This window comes from Dermacentor variabilis, chromosome 3, assembly GCF_050947875.1.
Source record: "Dermacentor variabilis isolate Ectoservices chromosome 3, ASM5094787v1, whole genome shotgun sequence".
NCBI lineage: Eukaryota > Metazoa > Arthropoda > Arachnida > Ixodida > Ixodidae > Dermacentor > Dermacentor variabilis.
The window spans coordinates 197,061,191-197,082,672 of record NC_134570.1 but is presented as its reverse complement, the minus strand read 5'-3'; the positions used below and the strand labels follow the sequence as shown (position 1 = coordinate 197,082,672).

At 50.2% G+C, this 21,482-nt stretch overlaps 1 protein-coding gene across 1 annotated transcript in view; it reads left to right on the top strand.

The window, feature by feature from the left end:
• The window catches only part of LOC142574384 (sodium-dependent proline transporter-like), a 150,156-nt gene that overhangs the window by 64,792 nt on the left and 63,882 nt on the right, over nucleotides 1-21,482 (top strand). The window contains exon 10 of the mRNA XM_075683480.1: nucleotides 20,749-20,980. Coding sequence (XP_075539595.1) covers nucleotides 20,749-20,980 — 232 coding nt within the window. The remainder of the gene's footprint in view (nucleotides 1-20,748; nucleotides 20,981-21,482) is intronic.

The window sequence follows — 21,482 nt, the reverse complement described above, 5'->3', positions numbered from 1 at the left end:
CCTAGAACTATAACTGAGTGGAATAGTCGAAAGGATGTACCAAATATTGTGGGGTCTTTGGGTTTCACAGGAGTACCTACCACCGCCGGTTCGAGCTTAGCGATCCACAGGGTGAGTCAGCCGTCGCCTTCAGCACGCCACTGCGCGCAAGCTCAGGCGGCAAGGGGCTACCGAGTGACGCATGCAACAACGCAGTATTGCGTTGAGTTAACGGAAACCGTTTGTTGTCTCCGGCGGTACTCAACACTGCAGAAATGCCCGGTTACGGGGTGGTGCGATAACCAAAGGGGTCCCAAGGGAAGAAATACAGAAAGGGGCGCCTATACAGCACGTCACTGCGAGAGCACAGGCTCAAGCTGGAACACGCCGCTAGGAAAATTCCAGCGGCTATGTCACTTGCTCTCGCTATAACCAATAAGACAACTCCCGAGAGCTCGTACGATATCCTTCGGCTTAGGCCCTCGATAAGTACGCTCGGCGTGGTATGACCTCGCGCGAGCTTTAGGCACCCGTTCTTCGGCTTAGCGTCCGGAAAGGATCAGCACAAAGTACGTGCTCCCCGCACGGGCAAAGGCACCGCGCGTGAGCTCACGTCCTAGTCACAACGGTGTTGGTGGACGAGAGCAAGCGTGTACTACGTACCCAGTGATGTCCCGGAGATAAGAGACACGCTCCGCCGCGTGAGCTGCCGACAGTGGCCGCGCCGTGATGTCAGCGCCGCGCCTACACCACAAACCATCCCGATTGGAGCGCGACCGCTGACAATCGGTATTGAGTGGGATAGGCGTGAGGTGTAGAGATGCCAGAACAGGTGCATGAATGCCCTTGCAATGGCGCCGCCGTATACCTCAATCCCCACAATATTCACATTGAGTAACCTGCTTTCACGATTGTTTTAAGGACTGATTTTACTGTTCTTTGCCGATCCTCACATGATGTTATGTTAGGTATTGATGTTCTACAGATGTGCGGCGCCACAGTTGATTGCCGAACAGGGGAGATGCTTTTAAGTGGCGACATTTCGTACGAGCGCAGGTAGGAAGCTCCAAACCAAGACGGTGCATTTCACGCCAGTGAGGACACCCTCATACCTGCTTTGTCCACGGCGTGTGTTCCAGTGGGCTATGCTAGTAACAATCATCAGGCCTTCGACGCCGCAGTGGAGCCTGTGCATTTAACGAGCGTGAAGAACATTTTTCCACCACATTGTCTTGCGTGTGTGGCTCAGCAGCGCCCTAAATTATTAATTGTCAACTTTCAGTCGAAAACGCAGTGGTACCTGCTGGCACGAAGCTTACTTTCTTCAAAGAGCACAAGTCGAGGCCAGTCGCCGTGCTCGCAAACGTTTCACATCAAAGAGTTGGTGCTTGTTCAGAAGGCTCAAAGATTCTTCCGATGATCAGCAAGTCAATCAGCACGGAGGAGCGCCGAACATGAGTGAACATTCTAACTAAGCACTTATTGTCGCCGACTTTGCCCAGGAGGATAACGCGCCGTTACCTCCTGTAAACGAGGAGAGCGTTTGATTGGGCTGTTAAGCCAAGGCCGCTGGTCATCGCCCGGTGCTTGCGTCAGACGATTGGAATATAAAAAAAAATATTGGAATATTTGGATGTTATAGGGCCCGTGCTCCTTGGTTTATGAACCCCTGTACAGCCAGCTGCCTGGAAAACGTTTCGCAAAACATGGGGCCCCATAACATAAAACTACTCTATTTTGTTGCAATCTCCTGACGTCAAATTTGCGTAACTGCCGACGCAAGCACCGCGCGGTCACCCGCAGGGTTGTCTGATCAGACCAATCAAATGCTCTCCGTGGTCATAGGAGGTCACTTTTGTTCGCTTGAATAACGAACAACATTGCCTACACTGAGAAGCTCGTCTTATCTAATTGGTTTACAAGAGGCGAGGAGAACGCTCAAGTAGGGAGGGACTCGATAGGGCCCAGCCACTGCGCTGAAGGTCAATAACCGGATGAAGAAGGTGGTGCCGGCGTCTGCCATTGGTCTGCTTTCCCTTACTTAGCTTGCGGTGGCTGTTCGAAAATCGCGACGGCATGCAACGGAAGCCTAAGAATGACGCTAAAACGGATCCTCAGCAAAGATGAGTTGGCAGAATGAGGTCGTAAACGTGCCGAAAGTGCTCGAAAACGTTAAACGTCACGCAAGAAGTTTTGTTATACGCAAATTAACCCATGCTCTCCGGAAGGTGCGAGTAGCTAGCGCCTGAGCAATCGGCGGCAGCCATCTTTTATTGTTTTCGAAACGGGGCAGCCTGCGGCTATTCAGGAAAAAACTTAGTTTTGTTCAGCATATTAATGCATGTTTAATGCATACACGTCACTTTGACGCGGTGAGCTTTTGCGGTTTTGTGACGTCGCGTGACAGGCAGGTGAAGTGGGCGCAGCCCGAAAACATTTCACCAATAGCCGGGTGATAATGGCGATAAGGCATCGAATAAGAAATAAATATTTTCCCTTTTTCGGTCAAATCATGCATAATCAGTGTCTACACGCCATATCAGGTTGGCAGCTATTGCGGTTTTCGTGGCGTCGCGTGACAGACAGTCGAAGTGGGAGTGGTCCAAAAATGTTTTGGCCAATCGCGGATGGCTGAATACAGAATTGGAATAGAAAAGTTTGGAATAGTTTTGCGTTACAAGGCCCATGGTTCCCCACAGTGCGTGGGATTTGGATAATGTATTTTTGTGTGGCCTAATCATGCATAATCTATGTCAACACGCCATATACGATGGAGTGTTTTCATAGGTTCATGACGTCACGTGACAGATAAGCAAGGTAGGTGTGGCCAGATATTTTTCCAATAATCATGGAAGGATAATGCCAGATATGAATAATACACATTGGAATAGTTTTACATTATAGCTACCCGGCTGAAAAATAAATTGACCCTAACAAACTGTACGAGCGGGCCGTATTTTTGAAAATGCTTTTCATTTCTTATTTTGTGTTTGACCTTTATCGATGACTCACATGACGCTGCGACCTGGTATCGCCGGCTTTTGCCATGCGGAATCACGGATGATCAGAAATTAGGAGTTGGAGTGAGTGAGTGAAATCTTTATTCGAAAAGTTCGGCGATTTTGGCAGGGTGGGGCCATAAAGAGCCACGCCTAGGTGACGACCTCGAGTATTTGGACACGGGCGACTTCTTTGGCGTGCCAGACGGTCCACAGTTGATCGGCGAGGTTGCGGCTGAGCCGGGCAACTCCTCAACGTGCCCCTCCGTTCGAGACTGCCATGTCTAACCTGTTCGTCGGGGACTCGTGCTGCTCGCTATGACTGCATTCACATAGCATTTTGCTGCAGCGTCACTCTGGCTCCGCACGTTTTACACTCGTCGGATGAATAAATGTCGGGGTAGCAGAGTTCAAGGATTGCTGGGTTCGGATACGCGTGTGTTTGCAGTTGCCTCCAGCAAACGCCTGTTTATTACTTAGTTTGCCGTGCGGGGGGGGGGGGGGGGGGCGTGAGTATTTTCACCTGTTCAATCTGTAGTGTTGCGTGACGTCTCCGAAAGTGTTCATGCGATCCACCCACGTCCACTTCCGCATCTCTCTGGCGGTGCGCGAGACGTCGGGATTGCCGGCGGGTGCAGCGACTCGGCACGTACGTCCTCGAGCCGCGGCGTGGTCTGTCTAGTTACCCGGGGGTGGAAGGTCCGTGTGAGCGGGGCTCCGTACGAGGAAACAGTCGTTCTTGCGCAAATATTGCCGTCTTGAATTTGGAGAATGCGGGTCGCTTCCCGTGAGATCCGGCCACTAGCGTAGTTGCGTATCGCTACCTGCGGGTCACTTATTATCACCTCGGCGTCCGTGGTGGCTACCGTGAGGGCTATCACCGCTTACTCGGTCGCCTCGGTCTCTTAGGTGCGTATCGTCGCACTCGCGACGCAACGTCCACCGTGGTCCGTGATTGCGACCCCGAAACCGCGTCGCCGCTCGTAACGGGCCACGTCTACGTAAACGGTTTCTTTGCTGCTGCCGTATTTCTTTTCCAGATCTCGGGCACGCCTGCTGCATGCGCAGACGTGATGCGTCGGGTTCATGTTCTTGGACACTGGCGAAACGACGATGCGCTCGCGCTTCGGTGTAGGTATCGCGAACTTTTCGCCGTGCTGCGTGTGGTAGCTGATGCCCAGCGTCTCGAGGATGTGCCGTCCGCTTCTGGTCTTTGCCAAACGCTCGTACTGCGCGACGTTGTGCGCTTCGATTATCTCGTCTAGGGTATTGTGTGCACCCAGTTGGAAATATTTTCCCGTGGTGGTATTGATCGGCAATCCAATGGCACATTTTTACGCCTTGCGGATCAGGCTGTCTAGCTTGGTTAGTTTGGTCCCCGCCACTTCAGGTAGGAGGCGATGTACTTGATGTGGCTGGTTACGAGGATGGCCTGGGTGAGATGGCGGAGCCCTGCGGCATGCCCATGCAACCCATTTCTGTGTCTTGCGATTCCAGTCCGCCGATCGCTATGCGGGCCCGGCGGCCAGCAAGGAAGGCTCGTACGTAGTCGTACGCTCTCTCGCCCAGTCCCAATGCTCGTATGCTATCAGGTATCGCGGTGTGTTTTACGCTGTCGAACGCATTTTTGAGGTCGAGACCGAGTAATGCTTTTGTCGATGGCGTGGGATTGTCTACGACGTGCTGTTTGAGTTGAATCATGACGTCCTGCGTGGAAAGGCCCCGACGGAACCTTAGCATAGTGTGCGGTAGCATGTATTGGTACTCGAGGTAAGGCGAGCGAGAACCGCGTGTTCGATGACCTTGCCGACGCAGGACGTCAGGAATATTGGTTGAAAATTGTCGATCTCTACCAGTTTGCCCGGTTTGGGGATCATAATTAGGGGCGTCGATTTCCACGAGCTCGGTATCGCGCCCGCGTTCCAGCACCCGGTAATGTAATCCGTCAGCCGTTCTGTCGACTCGTCGTCCATGTTACGGAGGGTTTTTTGGTTGTCCTTTCCGGCCCGACACCGGTTTTCTGTGGAGCTTGTGCAGTACCATCCTCAACTCTGCTACGCTGAAGTCCTCGTCTAGCTGCGCGTTATACTCCCCCTCCTTCGCGTATGCGAGGTGCGTGAGGGAGCTAGGTGCCTTGACGTAACGGGTTCGCAGGGCTTCTATAAAGTCGGGGGACGTGCCTTCGTAGTCCTGTACTAGCCTGTTGATCTTACGCGCGTGTGCTGATTTGGTCTCCTAAGCATCCAAAAGATACCAGAGGAGGTTCCATGTCTTGGCGATTCCTAGCTGCTTCTTCATGCCGTTGCATGTTTCCTCCCATTGCGTTTTCCATGCCTGCAATGGGTGGTCTTCTATGTCCCTGTTTAGCCATGCTATGCGTCTGCGTCGCGTTCGAATGTGCCAGTGACACTTCCACCAGCGTTGCAGGCTGCGCTTGGCTTTCCACATGTGTAGGAGCTTACATGTGTGGCAGATACTTCCCACATGTGTACGAGATAGTCAGTAATGTCTATCACCTCGAGGTCTCCTTCCGGCGGAGGAAAGATATTTACGAGATACGATGCCCTATCTGATTCCCTTGGGTTGTTTGCCAGCCTACGCAGATTAATACTCCACTTGCTGCACATGTTAGGCAGCTTTAGTTAGACGTGCGCACAATCTCTGCGCACATAGACTTATGGGACACGGCGCAAAAAGGTAGCCGCCGTGAACAGAGTTTATTTAGACCGGCGAGCCATGGTGACCGGCGAGCCATCCTAGAGAGATGCACCAGACAGAACCGGCAGCTTAGGTTGTTAGCGAGGCGCACCCGCAGTGACGCCGTAATATACGAAATCACGACCTGCCACAGGTTGTCGAAGATATTCGGGCCTGGTAAAGTCAGAACTCGGACTTGGGTCCCAAAGGAGACCATCTGGCAGCTCCCGTCCAACGTGGAGATAGGGGAAGCGTCGGTCACTCACGTTATTGAAGAAGTGATTCTCGAGCTGGAGGACACCAGATGGCAGAGCTGCTCCTGCAAAACTTCCGTAGGCCATGCGTACCCGGAAGGTGCGAGGACAGAACATCGGAAGGCTCGCCTGCTGTTGCTTGTGGCCAAATCTCGAATGCTGATAGTATCAGGGTTGTGGTGGTCGCTGACGGCATCGCGAAGGTTGTGTTTTTGGCATAGCCGTGCCTGCGAGAGTGAAAATTGCACCTAGTTGAGCTGGTGATAGAGCCTCTGAAGGGATGGATGTTATGAGCCTCGCCTTTGGAAACGGGCGGTGAGTTGCGCCACCAAGCTCTTGACATTATACTGCCTAATCTCCTAGCCACGTTAAACAAGAAAACAAAATAAAAATGCAAACGCTATGAACTCCCACGACCACATTTTCTTACCCGCTATTGGGAACTTTGCTGTTGTAAGTCTCCTTTTAGGTGATGCGTGAAGTGTCCCCAGACGGAAAGCGGACAGCTTGCGGGAATGTCAAATGAAGGAGTGCAGCAGACCATACAGTAGCTGAAAGCGTTTGCGTTTGGCCCAGTGAATTTCTTCGAAAGAGTCTTAACGCAGCTGCCATTTAGATGGGAAGAAGTCTCACGGTGCGAGTAAAGGTTTGATGCTGGGGCCGGTGCCTGCTGACAATAGCCACGGGCGGACGCAGGTGATGTAGGACGACAAGACGCGGAATGACGCGATGGTTCAAATGGAGACAGCTGCTTTGACTAAGCGCTCGAGGTGGCATAGTGAGCAAGGACTGCTGCCCGCAAGTACTCGCAGAAATCGGGCCGGGGGGTAGCAGCCGGAGCCTAGAACGCATTCGTAGCATGGCACGTAGCCGGGGTCTTAACCTTGATACGGAATTGACTGTCCAGCTGGATGAATCAGTTGTCCGGCATGACGATGTAGAATTCTCAGACAGCCTACAACAGCAGGATGCCTGCCAGGGCGCGGGAGGCGTCGTCACTCTCGCCTTGGTCAAGTCGTTGCATTGATTCTTGCATGGCTGTGCTAGGCAGTCTGGGTCACCAACTTGTGAGAGGTAGTGCGAATAGTTAGCCTGCGTAGCCACCGTTTATTTAGGCCGGTGAGCCATGGTGCCGCGCGATCTCGAGAGTGGCTGATACCGCGGCCATTCAGGCGGTATCAGCATGCGCCCTAGCATGTTCGTTTGACGCGCTACCTGCACGTGAGCCGTCTTCTTCACTGGCTCTGAAGGTGATAGTTGGGCCGCTACAGAATCTGGGAGGTTCATAATGGCGAATCCCAGAGCTTCGATAACCTCCTCGCGCATCACGGACCTATGCTATATGTATAGGCTTGCGACGTGCGTCTACGTACGTGACGTGTGTTCTACGGCAGCTCTCGCATGTAATTATCGTTCAGCCTTGGTCGCATTGGCCTTCAAGACTAAGCCGATTTCATCCCGCGAGAGCGCATGTAAAAAATGAAAGAAATACAATACGCCCCCTGGAGTTATTTAAGCCCGAAACTACGACATGAATTCTCCACTAGGTACTGCGACTTTTAACGCACTTCACTGCGTGGCTTTGACTGACGCTCGTCTCGGACAAATTTGGCTGCAGCAGCGTTTACGTTCGGCTGCATAGGAGGCGTGAACGGGCATGCGGAATCAATCACCGCATATTTGCAAGACTCCCACGCATAACATTTTGCCGCCAGAGTGTGGTGATGGCTTTGACGTCGCAGTGCTAAGCCCGAGTGCGCGGTATCAAAATGCGGCTGCGGCGGCCACATTTCGAGGGATCGGTAGGCAACAACTCCATGTGTACCCAGATGGCCCCTATTAATTCAGACTTCCCCATAACGGCGTTACTCACAATGATATTGTCGTGTTGGCACGCGAAACCTAAGTAATGTAACTTTTAATTCAGCGTATAGTAAACCTTAGGCGTTCCATGCGTCTGTGGCGTAATTCAAGTACAGTTCCAATGCTTGTGTAGAAAAGTCTTCTATGCCCCGTTACACTAAAACGCTCTAAACCAATATCGCACTCGCGTCTACGACACTGTGTGCTTTGCACATCATTCCTCTAGAGTTCTATACGGACGGAGAGAAAGTGCGTTAATGTACTAAATTCAGATTTGGTTCGTAACGAGTTACATGCACTCAAATGCGTTTCTGGCATTTTCGTAATTGATCGATTATTTATTTTACCCGGTAACGCTCACTGTAATTCAATTACATTGTCAGCAACCAATTACGTGTAACCATTTACTTTATTAACTTGACAAACTATAACAGGCGACAAATATTACAGCACTTGAATCTGGCGGAAACAACAGTAAAACTCTGTTTGTTGTGCAAATCAGGATGCTCGCAAATGCACATAGAGGTGAGCGCGAGCACTCTGCATTCATTCAGTCATTTTAACGCTCCACCGGATATTTGCCAAAGAACTGAACCGGCGCTGCATTAGCTGTACAGCGAGCTTCATTGCGGACGCTGGTGCTAGGAGATCCATCTACGGATGATTATTTCAGCTTTTGAGTGGCTTATTTACGGACAGCGTTTTCTCCGAGCCGCAGCAACAAAGAAGTGCAGCGCTTCATAGACGACCTAACGGGAGCATAGCCTCAGTTAGTGATCACAATCTTGTGCGCAAAATGTTTGAATATGTTACGTGTACAATATCGGCACTCTCCTCGAAAGCGCTCACCGAGCGAGCTTTCAGCATCGCTGTAGATCTCTTCGCAGGAAGACGAGTCCACGTTTGGCCAACGAAAATTTTTAAAAGAAATTGTTAGAGAAGACTTGCAACGGCCGGACGGCGGCAAATTGTGGGCATTAAAAGGGCCAGACTATGTCTATCTAATCATTGCATTCGTACAATGATAAAAGACGGTAGGATATTAACATAAAACTAATCGATTACATTTCAGTAACTGCCCGATTACTTTCGTGTGACAATAATTGGTCACATCAGTTTACATTTCAGAATCAAGTATTTGTAAATGTAATTGGTAACTTTTTTTCCGTAACACGTACAACACTGCATCACAATGCCGGTCACTGCAGAAGGACATGAGCCTACTGGTACTGCATATTCAAACAGGAAGCTACATGTGGCTTATACGCACTACTCGATGTTGTCATTTCCGCAAAAGGATACGCTGTCTTTGTTTCTTTCGCAGCAATGTGGCAGCTGTGCGTTGGCTTCCTTGTTTTATGAGAGGACCTGTCCCACATGCACTCCTGCACTGAATGAATAAATGGTTTGTTTTATAGAGGACGTCCTAGGCAATCCAAGATTTCGGAAAAGCAAAATCATGATTTTCTGTGATCTGTGTAGTGTTCCCTCGAGCTTGCGTCTTCCTGCTTATCAAGGAACTTTATTTGGAAGCTTCCTTTCATTGGCAAAGCTACACTCACTAACTGAAATGCGAAGTTTTGCTCTAATAGACGCCACAAGTATGTTACCTTGTACAAGCACGCACTTCTCGTTGTAAAGTTGCTTTTTTGCCGTAATGCCGTACGTGACTAACTATTGCATTTTAGATTTGCATATTAAGTAGGGGTAGGCGTATGTTCCAGGTTCAGAATACAAGGCACTGTTCAAGTTCTTCAATTTTATCCTATGCTGAGCGGAAACGAACCCACGTCACGAGGGTTACGCTAGGACAGCACCCCACGCATCTGCGCTGGGTATGAAGCTCTCTCCAACTTGGATGACTGAGTGTACCACTGGGTGTGTGGCAAGGGAGAGAACAATGCTCCGCGTTTGCAGGCAGCAGCGGGCCACGGAAGCCACGCGCGCACTTTTCGGCAGTGTCTTTATACAGATTGTGCAGAGTGTCCAGAAAAAAACGCGAGAGGGGAGCCCCGTTGCTGCATGACCCGTTTCTGCATGGCGTTTCTGCATGGCGCGTCATACATTCCGAAGATCATGCGCAGGCTGGTGCCGAGTGTGTTCAGGGAAGTCCGAAAGAGTAATTCCGCTGTAGTACACGCCTCGTACATAACTCTTTTTGATCGTGGCAATACGTTGTCTATTAATTCAAGTCTATGCGTATTACCATCGAAAGTCATCGTGACATCAGTTCTGCCGAATTTCTTTTTCTATTTCGCCACACGTTACAACTGTTACAGCTAGACCCCAGCCGCGTGTGGTGCGCGCGAGTGCTTTTCGTTTGCTATTGTTAGGGTTGGCGTCGGACACCACGGGCGACAGGTCGTTCCCCCTACCCTCTACTTGGTCGGAGCCCACGGGCGACAGGTCATTCACCTTACCTTCGACTAGGCCGGAGCCCACAGGTGACAGGTCGTTCCCCCTACCTTCTACTAGGCCGGAGCCCACGGACGACAGGTCATTCACCCGACCTTCTCCCGGATTCGTCGAAAAGAGGATCGACTTCTTTCCCGTGCTCGGTAATGCAGGAGGAGGGGCCCTCTCTCTGTGCCTGTCACGTGTCATCGACGGAAGCAAGATCCCGCCCACACTTGTAGAGAGCCTATTTAAGGGGCTCCGAAATGTACTTTTGATATACTTCATACTTCATGCTTTTCTTATTTTCTTTCAACTACCTTTGAATAAACCGTGCAAGCTTCGCACTATCAAATCGTCTCGCCCTTGCTCGGTCTCCATGGTCTACCGGATGCCTGCAGCCCGCTGACAACGCCACGCTACCCAATAAGTAATGTCGGTCGAGCTTCGATAGGCAGGCGTCGCTACTTCTCGGCAGCAGTACGGTACGCTACCCTGGAGTACGCCACACTATACGATGGCCTTCTAAATCTGACGACGGTCATGTCCTTCGCGTCCTGCACTCTTGGAGGCCATGCCTCTTTCTAAAGTATATTGATTTTTACTCGCAGATATCAAAGGAATACTAAACAATTCTTTTCTCGCCGAGATTTTGAGCCGAAATGAAACTTGGATGCTGAAACTGGTTGACAGAACCGAGTTTTCAGGCAGAAACTAGTGGAAAATGATGAATTTGATGCATTTTTCGCCAAATACGACGTCTAGACGCCTCGCCGTGAACCAGAGGAAGTGACGTGTTTCAGCCGTTGTCTGTGCCGGATACCGGCGTGCCAGATATCGCTCACGTCTGTCCATCCGTGTGGACGGCGCCGGATGGCAGCGAACGACGACTCGCCGCGTACTTGTTTCCGCGAGAGGAGCTTGTGCCCAAGTCTTCAATATCGCCGTTTGTGTTGTGTACTTCCTTGTAATGTCATCAGTGAAGCACGTGGCACCACGCCGGACAATGCCTCTAAGCGTCTGCGCGCAAGAGTACGAGAAAAGTATCGTCGTGCGAGACAACTCTTAGGGAGAGCCGAAACTTCGACGGATATGAATTCGCGCAGCGCGCCCATGGGGGCCAACGTATGTACTGTCAGGCGTGTCCTCGAAGTGTTCTGAACACTTCGAGGACAGTGACTATAAGACAAGACCTGCCTTGCTTTAGAGCTGCGGCATGTGAGCGAAAGGGCGCTGTGGCATTGTAGTTTCAGAATCCTTTAATATTTTTTTTTGTCCGATAGATAGTAATATAAAGAAGGAAACTTGATTTGGCAATAACTGCGGGAGCACGACCATCTCGTCATAAACCTTCCGCCTAACGCTATCAAAGAGCTTCATATAGCACCCGCAGTGGACGCACTACAGCGCCGGCACAAGTAGAGGTGGTGGACTGGAGCAAACGACGAACGGTCGCCACAGGCGCTCTATGCCCACACTTGTTATCGCGCAATGACCAACTGACAGTATCAGCGTGTGGATATTGTCGACACAACATGCAAATCGCCACCCAGTCTCTGTGCAGTGTTCAAAAACTTAAGCGCGAACAATTTAGAAACAACTTCAGCGCTTTGTTAGAACAACGCCTGCTGCTGGTGGTGCAAGCGCGTACCGGCGAGCAGCCGCTGGGCGCTCACCGTCTTCCTAGAATACGGCAACTTTTGAAAAAATTGTGAAATATTGTTACGCGAACAAAGGATTAAGGCTGGAGGCTATTTACAAAGTATACTGACAAAGGGTGACGGCAGCGCTGGCCAGTTCAGCCGACAGCTCGAGAGCCAGAGAGCATTCGTCGGCTTCGTCGGGGCGCCCGCGTGCATCGCCCACAATAAACATGCAATATGCGTGTATCATTACCCCCGGCGGCAGAAGCACCGTCCAGGGGCGTCTAAATATCGGTGATAACGGGAGAGTAATATGGCTTGAGGCGTGCAACATGCACATCAGTGAAATTTGGGGCAGATTAGGCGCTGGTACTGACTGGGGCGATTTCGTAGGTAAATGGAGTCACGGCCCGCAGCAGTCGAAATGGCCCTGTGTACCGCGGCAGGGGTTTTTCTCACAGGCCAACGTGACGAGTCGGGGACCACAGGAGTACCAGAGATCCAGACGAAAAATGGACGTCTCTGTGTTGGCGATCGTACAAGCGGCGTTGGTTGTCTTGAAAGGTCAGGAGACGAGCGCGGGCAATTTCGCGTGCTTGGGCTGCCCTGATGATGGCGTCAAGTTCATACTCGCTGGTCTCTGCTGCGGCGGATGCAAGGGATGCGTCCAGTGGCATTGTGCGTTCTCGGCTGAACTGCAGAAAGATGGAGAATAATCGGCAATGTCGTGACGCGAAGAATTATACGCAAAAGTGGCATAAGGTATAGGGCGAGGTTCCAATGAGTATGGTCGGACGAGACGTCCTTTGCAAGCATGTCTGTTAGGGTGCGATTCAGACACCTAGTGAGACCATTACTCTGTGGATGGTAAGGCCTAGTCAGCTTGTGCTTGGTGGAGCAGGACTGCAGGATGTCGGCGATGATTTGAGAAAGAAATGTGCGACCACGGTCTGCGAGCTGTTGGTGTGGAGCACCATGCTGCAGAATCACGTCGCGTAAAAGAAAATCGGCGACATCTGCGGCGCAGCTTGTTGGTAGCGCTCTGGGGACGACGGCGTAGCGTGGGGCATAATCTGTCGTCACAGCGACCCACTTGTTGGCAGACGTGGATAGCGGGAAAGGGCCACGTAAGTTCAAGCCAACGCGAAGGGACGGCTCCGAAGGAATATGTATCGGCTGAAGGCACCCGGCAGGGAGCGTCGATGGTGTTTTTCGGCGCTGACATTTTTCGCACGCCGCAACGTATTTCCGCACGGAGCGGGCAAGGCCTGGCCAAAAGAAGCATTGGCGGATCCGGTTGTAGGCACGGGAGACGCCAAGGTGACCTGCCGTTGCTAAATCGTGAAGTTCTTGGATAACAGCTGACCGGAGGTGCTTAGGATTACGAGGAGTAGGGCATGATCATCGGGGCGTACATTTTGGCGGTATAATACACCATCCCAGAAAAGAAACAGGTGAAGGGACGAACCAGAACGCGAAGATTCCAAGCCATCATTGATGGCGCGCAAAGTGGCATCTCGGCATTGCTCGTCGGCGACAAGTAGCAGCTGAGAAACAGAGAAAACGCAAGCATCGGCATCGGGGTCAGGGTCGGTGGTTGGTTCGTCCACTGGATAGCGTCATAAACAGTCTGCGTCTTGCTGTAATCGGCGCGACTTGTAAACAACTGCACAGGAATATTTTTGCAGCCGCAGAGCCCAGCGACCAAGCCGGCCGGTAAGATCCTTGAGTGATAAAACCAGCAGAGCACGCGATGGCCAGTGATTACACAGAAGTGCCTGCCTTACAAGTATGGGCGGAATTTGGAAACCGCCCAGACGAGAGCCAGGCATTCACGATCTGTAATCGAATAGTTGCGCTTCGCTGTTATGAGGAGGCGGCTAGCGTATGCTACAACGCAATCTTGACCCAGTTGGCGCTGCGCTAAGACGGCTCCGATACCGTGAACACTGGCATCGGTACGCCCCTCTGTAGGAGTGGACGGGTCAAAGTGGGCTAGTATAGTTGGCGTGGTGAGAATGTTGGTGAGGCGGATAAACGCGGCAGTTTGAGCGGGGCCCCATATAAATGGCACGTCCTTCTTGAGAACATCAGTAAGAGGTCGGGCAATCGCTGCGAAGTCTTTAACGAAGCGTCGGAAGTAGGATCAGTGTCCTACGAAACTTCGGACGTTTTTGACAGACAGAGGCACAGGAAAAGACGTGACAGAACGAATTTTCTCCCGGTCTGGTTGAATACCGGAAGCGTCGACGAGGTGGCCCAGCACTGTAATCTGCCGACCACTGAAGTGACACTTCGAGGAATTTAGTTGGAGCCCAGCTTCGCGGAAGACTTGAATAGCAGCTGATAAGCGCTCAAGGTGCGTCCCAAATGAGGGCGAAAATGCGAGAAAGTCGTCTAGGTAGCAGAGGCATGTTCACCATTTGAACGCTTGAAGGAGAGTCCATCCTACGTTCGAACGTTGCTAGGGCGTCGCATAGACCGAATGGCATAACTTTGAGTAGATATAGACCATCAGGAGTGACGAACGCGGTCTTCTCTTGGTCTTTTTCATCCACAGGAATCTGCCAATAACTACACCGCTGGTGTATTGATGAAAAATAGTTGGCACTATGGAGACAATCGAGGGCGTCGTCAATGCGAGGCAAGGGGTAGACGTCTTTCTTAGTAATGCGGTTTAGAGGACGTTAATCTACACAGAAACGCCATGTGCCATCTTTCTTTTTAACGAGCACCACGGGCGACGCCCGAGGGCTCGACGAAGGTTCAACAATGCCTTTGGCAAGCATCTTGTTCACTTCATCTTGAATAATCTTACGCTCGGAAGCAGCAACTCAATATGACCGGCGATGAATAGGACTGGTATCACCAGTATTTATTTGATGCTTAACAATTGAAGGCTAACCCGATTGGCAATTGCTGAGGTCGAAGATGTCGGGGTAGGAAACCAAAAGGCGACACAGAGCTGCTGCTTGTTCAGGCAATAGCTCCACAGCAATCATGGGACGAAATGTTGCGTCAGGGAAAATAGCATCCTGTGGACATGGTGAAGAATAAGAGAAGACGTCTGGGCAAAACGTCGTGACGTGGTCATCTTCGATAGCACGCAGCTGTGCAACCGATATGCCTTTGGGGAGAACTTCCTCTGTCAGGGCAAAATGAACGACAGGTAGGCATGTCCGGTTATCGGCGACGGTGACGACGGAGTGGGGCACAGTGATATTGTGCATCAAAAGGACATCGGAACAGGTGTGGCGACGTAATCACTATAGGGCACAGGAAAAGATGATAGCAAATCGATGAAAGTCAAGGCTTTAGGCGGCAGGCGGACGAAGGCGGTCGTACTAAAGTTGTTTGGCCGTTCGGCACGAATATGCTCCAGTAGAGGAAGTTCAAGGCAAAGGGTTCCGGCAGAACAGTCGATCAAAGCTAAATGCGCCTTAAGAAAGTCTAGTCCCAGGATTAGGTCATGGGAAAAATTGGTCAGCACTGTAAGAAGAACAGGAATGTGGCGGTTGGCGATACTTATACGGGAAGTACAGATTCCAGTGACGTCAACAGTGCTGCCGTCGGTCACACGTACGGCTCGTGTAGTTGGAGGCGCGAGAACCTTCCTCAGTCGACGACATGTGTTACAACTCATTATAGACACCTGGACTCTAGTATCTGTTAACGCCGTCAAAGGAACACCGTTGACGTGAACAGCAAGGTCTGCTTCGTTGGGAGCGTCAATGCAGGATTTCGACGCGTCGAAAATAATGCAGCACTACCTCCTGCATGGTCTTGGTTTGCGTCCGGGAAGGTCCATAATTGGTACGCGACGAATGCGCGGTGTGGCGGGGGCGACGGGGACCAACCGCGTTGAGGTGACGGCGAGCGAGCAGGACGACTGTCATCGACGGATACGTCAGATTTAGGAGGCATACGGCGAGGCGAGTAATGGCGCGGGTCGGCACATAGATGAGGAGACGGGGAGAAGGAGCTTGAATACGGCGACGTCCAGGAGGTGCGGCAGAGGCGAGCGACGTGGCCAATGTCGAGGCAACGGAAGCAAAAGGCTTGTCTTTCGGAGTTCTCCACTCGGAAGGGTTGCGATATCTTGGAGGGGAATATAAATCGCCGTGAGGCGGAGCAGTCGGCACTGGTCGGGCGTCAGGTCCGGATACGGAGCAGGCAGCAGGACAACCTAGTTTACCAAATTCTTGCGGTACAACTGACTGAATGAGAGAGATCGCTGGGGCTGGTTGGTCAATTGTGGGTACAAGTGGGTGCGAATGCAACGGCGCAGGATTTATAGCCTCGAGTTCGCGGCGAACAATACGTGTGACGTGCTCATACAAGGGTGGTGAAACTGTAAGGTCAACACAAGACGACGTCCCAGCCGTGTTAGGGAGCTGGGAAAACTGTGGAATGACGCGGCGGCTTTTGGCGAGCTCAAAGCTGTGGCATGCCTTGACAATGACGTTGGTGGTGGAGACATTGTTGAAGACCAACAAGTTAAACACGTTTTCCGCGATCCCTTTGAGTACGTAGCCGACTTTGTCAACCTCGGCCATTTTCTCGTCGACTTTCCGGCAAAGAGCGAGCAGGTATCGTATGTACGACACATACGATAAAGTAGAAGAATGAACTCGGCTAGCAAGCTTTCTAGCAGCCAGCTGCCGACCGGCGGGATTTACAAAGAGGTCGACAAGCTCCTCCTTGAAAGCATCCCAGCTAGGATCTCGTCCTCGCGTGTCCGGAACAAGACACGAGGAGTTCCGCCCAAGTAGAATAAGACATTGGCTACCATAATGGTAGGGTCCCAGCGGTTGTTTTGGCTGACACGCTCATACACGTTGAGCTAGTCCTCAACGTCGACATTATCTTCGCCGGAGAATATGCCAGGATCGCGGGGATTGGTAATCGTAACGTACGTTGTTGTCGGGGTCGCAGGAGTAGAAGGAGACTAGCTGTCGTCACTGGGAGCCCTGGCGGAAATAGGGACGGTGTGGCCGCTGCGGAGCTCCATGGTGATGATGGAGAACGGCACCATCCACCCCAATATGTTACGCGAATAAATGATTAAAACTGGAGACTATTTGCAAATTATATTTACTGAAGGTAAAAGAAGCGCTGGCCAGTTCAGCCGACAGCTCGAGAGCCAGAGAGCCTTCATCCTCTTCGTCGTGGCGCCCGCCTGCATCGGCCACAATAAACACGCAATATGCCTGTATCAATATGCACTGCGCATCGGAACAGTAGCGTCTTGCGAGTCGAATTTAAATGCTTCCCTCATTTTTCAGATTTTTGTTCAGTATCCTTTTAAGCATTTTGTCTACTTGGAACTACTATGTTAGCTCCCCAAAGGCAGCGTATACAGTAATTCATTGCAGTCGAGAAGCCTGGGAAGTACGAAAAATATGTGGTAGCGTGAGCGATTTAGAAAACAGAAATGGCGCCTGCGCTAACATTTATATATACAGTTCTGTCCTTAGAACAGGAGTTTCGTTCAAGCTTGAAGTTGACCATACGGCTGTGTGCCGACTGGGATTGGAGACGCATGGTAATATCCCAAATCAAGCAGTTCAGGGTGAAAAGTCCGACAAACACAGAACAAATTTGTCTTTAAGAAAGGCTTGGAAACAGAGATTAACGAAAATGGCAGTAAAAGTACAGATATATTTTTACCTCAAAAGGATAGAGACGTAAAGGAGGAAAATGTCAAGGCAAGTGGCCCCCCAGGTAACCAGGATAAGTGAAAGACCAAGTACACAACGGGGGTTATCAAAAAGAATGCGAGAGAAGCTGAGGCAATAAAATTATTGCGAAATATGGCAACCAAAATGTTCATGGAGGACCACAAAGGCGGTAAGCAAGAAATCTGGAAAGAAAGTTGTTACGAGGACACAAATTTTTCCTACTGCTATTTCAACCTAAGCTGGCTGCCTCAGCACAAGAACACTGGAGAAAATGTTCGCAATAGGATGAGACATGTCTGCTGAAACTAAAATCAGGATACGACTCTGCACATTTATTGGAATGTGAAGATATTCACAATGCAAGAACCGTAGGAAACGCCACTCTTCCGGAATCGCTGGGATTCAGAGCTGGCGGGAGTCATCATTGGTCAGCAGCCGAGATAAGCAACAGACGTTTATTCTACTGGTAGCAAAGAAATCTCGGAAGAGGGTGAGCCGGAGCCGCTGCAGGCACAGGTAACGTTACAATAGAGAGGTAGAGTTTTTATTGAACATAAATGATATAAAGCATCATCATCATCATCATCATCAACAGCGACGTATTTAATGTCCACTGCAAGACGAAGGCCTCGCCTTCCGGTCTCCAATTGCTCCTTTGATGCGCCAAGCAATCGCAACTTGCGCCTGAGAATTTAAGTTCATCACCCCGCCTAGTCTTATGCCGTCCTCATCTGTGTTTCCCTTCTTTTGGTACACATTCTGTAACCCTAACGGTGCATCGGTTATCTAACCTATGCATTATATATGACCTACCCAGCTCCATTTGTTTCTCTAAATGTCGATCAGAATGTCGCACATGCCCGTTTGCCCTCTGATCCACACCGCTGCCTTCCTGTCTCTTAACGTTACACTTATCATTCTTCGTTCCATCGCTCTTTGTGGGCTCCTTAACTTGTTTTCGAGCTTCGTTGTTAGTCTCCAAGTTTCTGCCCCATGTATTAACACCGGTAGAATGCATGTTGTACACCTTTCTTTTTAGTGATAATGGTAAGCTTCCGGTAAGGACCTGAGTATGTCTGCTGTATGCGCCCCAACTCAATTTCATTCTTCTGTAAATTTACTTCTATAAAGCCTAGACCAGCAGAATGCTAGACTGCAATATATAAGTGCAAGCTTGCTAGCTAAAGCTTTGTAGGGTATAATTTGTTTCCGCCCGTTTCAAATGTAATGACATTACATAATCAACATAATAATAATCCTAATTACTATCACCGTAGTCTTCCCCCTATAGATGTAGAACGAGTTGTAAGCGATTGTTTAAGTGTCGTGAGGCTTTTTTGACTGTCCTTACGTGATCGCGCGTGCAGTAGATGATCCGCGTACACAGTTCACCACTGCGCGCGTCTTAGAGAAGGCTTCCGCTTACATATTCCACTGATGTATCATGTATTGTTCACCAGATGGCACTACGTGTTCTACTGCACCACGGAGGAAGGAAACTCAGGAGAGGCCCTGACGTCACTCTTTGTGAAGCTAAAGTGAAGCCGGAAGTTGGCGTTGCTCATGGTGTTGCTCCGCCTATCGGGCCAGCTCTTCTCTCTTGTTTACATTTTTCGCGAAACCACGCCGCGCTGCGCGCAACCGTGCTGCTCGGACCCGCGCGCTCCGCAGCAATAGTAAACAATCGCTAGCACGCTAGCATGATTCCGCCAAATAGGGCAACATTTCCCGCCGATATTACTCCGTCCATTACCATTGCCATGGCGCGGTACATTGCGTACAGCGTTGCATGCGCGTTCATTTTACGAACTTTAGTTCCTCGTGTCCCACCTGGCCACAGCAACATCCGGGAGAGCACGGTCCAGATAACGCAGTGCAACAAAGCACGGAGACCAACGAAAACCTGCCTGCTCGGCGCATTTGCCACGATACGAAACCTACAGAGCAACACGTGTGAGCGCACAGAACCAAAACAGAGCCGCCATTGTGGCCCGAAAGGCGTGGCCACTACGGAAAAAAAAATCAGCTAAAAAGAGGAGAGCCGACTACATCACTTCCTCCACACTTTTCTCCTAGCGCGTGGAGGGGGTAGGGCCTGTCCTCAGTATCCTTCCTCCATGTACTGCACGGTGTTTGGGAAGGCCGCGTCACGATGGTGCCGCTAAAACCTGCTGCTTAAAGGATATATGCATCAGCCTGATTCTGATGATCCCTGTGTGATGTTCAACAGCGGAAGCCAAGCACATACAAACTAAAACGTTATATAATTTCACCACGTGCGCACTGTGTGGCAAATGCTTCGCATTAACATGGAATGTCACAGTGCTTGGGGTCTGCATTTGCCTTTTTGACCACTTTGCAGACTGTGGGGGTCGATAGCACCCCGTAGTACCGTCAGCTGAACCTCCTAGATTTGCGGTCATCGAACTTGCAGTCACCCGATGCATCTGGCGTTGATGCTATAAAAACGCAAATGTCAATTTTTCTGCTCCGAGTCAGAAGCGTATTAATTTTTTACTTTATTTATTTTTTCGCACGGATACGGGCACATTCCCTCTCGGTTTCGTATGAGTACTAAGCTCAGAATTCTTGCAACGGCTCAAGAAGGATTAGAGATAGCGATACCAAATACTAAGAGAGACCCTAAGTGCCTTGAAAAGAGATAGTAATTGACAAACAATTTCCTGCGATGAATAAAAGAACCTCTACTTTAAAAGTCCGTGTCTCGCATGCATTTTATTTACTCCCATGGCATTAAGAAATCGACAACCTCGTCTTGCGCGGAGAAATAACATTAACTGGCGAATCGGTGAAATGCTGTCCCTGAGAAAATGATACATAAGTACCCGTGCCAATACAATGCTCATATAATACAGCAAGTATAGCAGCTCGTTCAGTGAGCTCCATTGTGTTCATTTTTCTAACGTACACAAAAAGTTATGGCGTATTTTCTGAGATAGGAGACCCTTTAAGGTAGGCCTGTAATCTAAAAATATTGCTTCAATTTGTTTATGTGATAATATAGATATCTTAGGCTAGAACTCAGGACGTTCCGTGCATGCGGAGATGAGAAGAAATTTGCTATTTTATTTAATTATATCACATTTTTTTTCGCTGCTGTGATACCAGAAAACTCGACTTGGTTTGGTTCTCACGGCTTTTTTCCTTCAATGAAACATGTATTGTTACAAAGCTGAGCAGTTTATCTCTTCCTGAAGTTCTCGGCCTTCGCGTGCAGATCTTCAACGTGTGCACAGTCGTAGCCTGCGCCGAGGACCTGTTCCCGTCCCTGCGCTGGAACATGAACCAGACAGTGTTTTTCGTGTGCATCGGAATGTTCATCTCGGGCTTCCCGACGGTCACGCAGGCCGGCGCCTACATCATACGGCTGCTGCAAGAACACACCGTCAAGCGCATCATGTCGCACTTCATACCCATCGTGGAGATATGCACAGTTTTCTGGATATACGGTGAGCGCAATGCGGGTGTCCTATGGATGATCACGTTATTTCGGTCTTCACGCAATATCCACCTACCTTTTCTGGATTTCTGGGCATCACTGCCCAATTTGACACATCCGTTCAAGCTTAAAAAGAGCCAGCAACAGTCAGTTAGTGGACCGCAGTGCAAAGGTAAATTACAAGAAAATGATTGGCAAAGAAACAGTTTTACATGGATAATATTAGTAAACACCACTGTCTGCGACGGCTACAGCTGCCAATGCAGAAGATTAGGTGAATATTGTCATGAAGGTGCCTGTTGCTACTGTACTACTGCTGCTACTATTTAGTAGTGGTAGTAGTGGTAACTTCTATTCAAACTACTTCTGCGTCTCGCTGCTTCTGCTGCTAAGAAAAATTCGACAGAGACACCTAAGTCTCCTTTCGTGTGAGAATCCGAAGCACTATAGTTTCTTTCCTGAAATGTTTTTTTCCCATGCGTTTCTTGTCCGCGCAAGCCTGAGTTCTAACT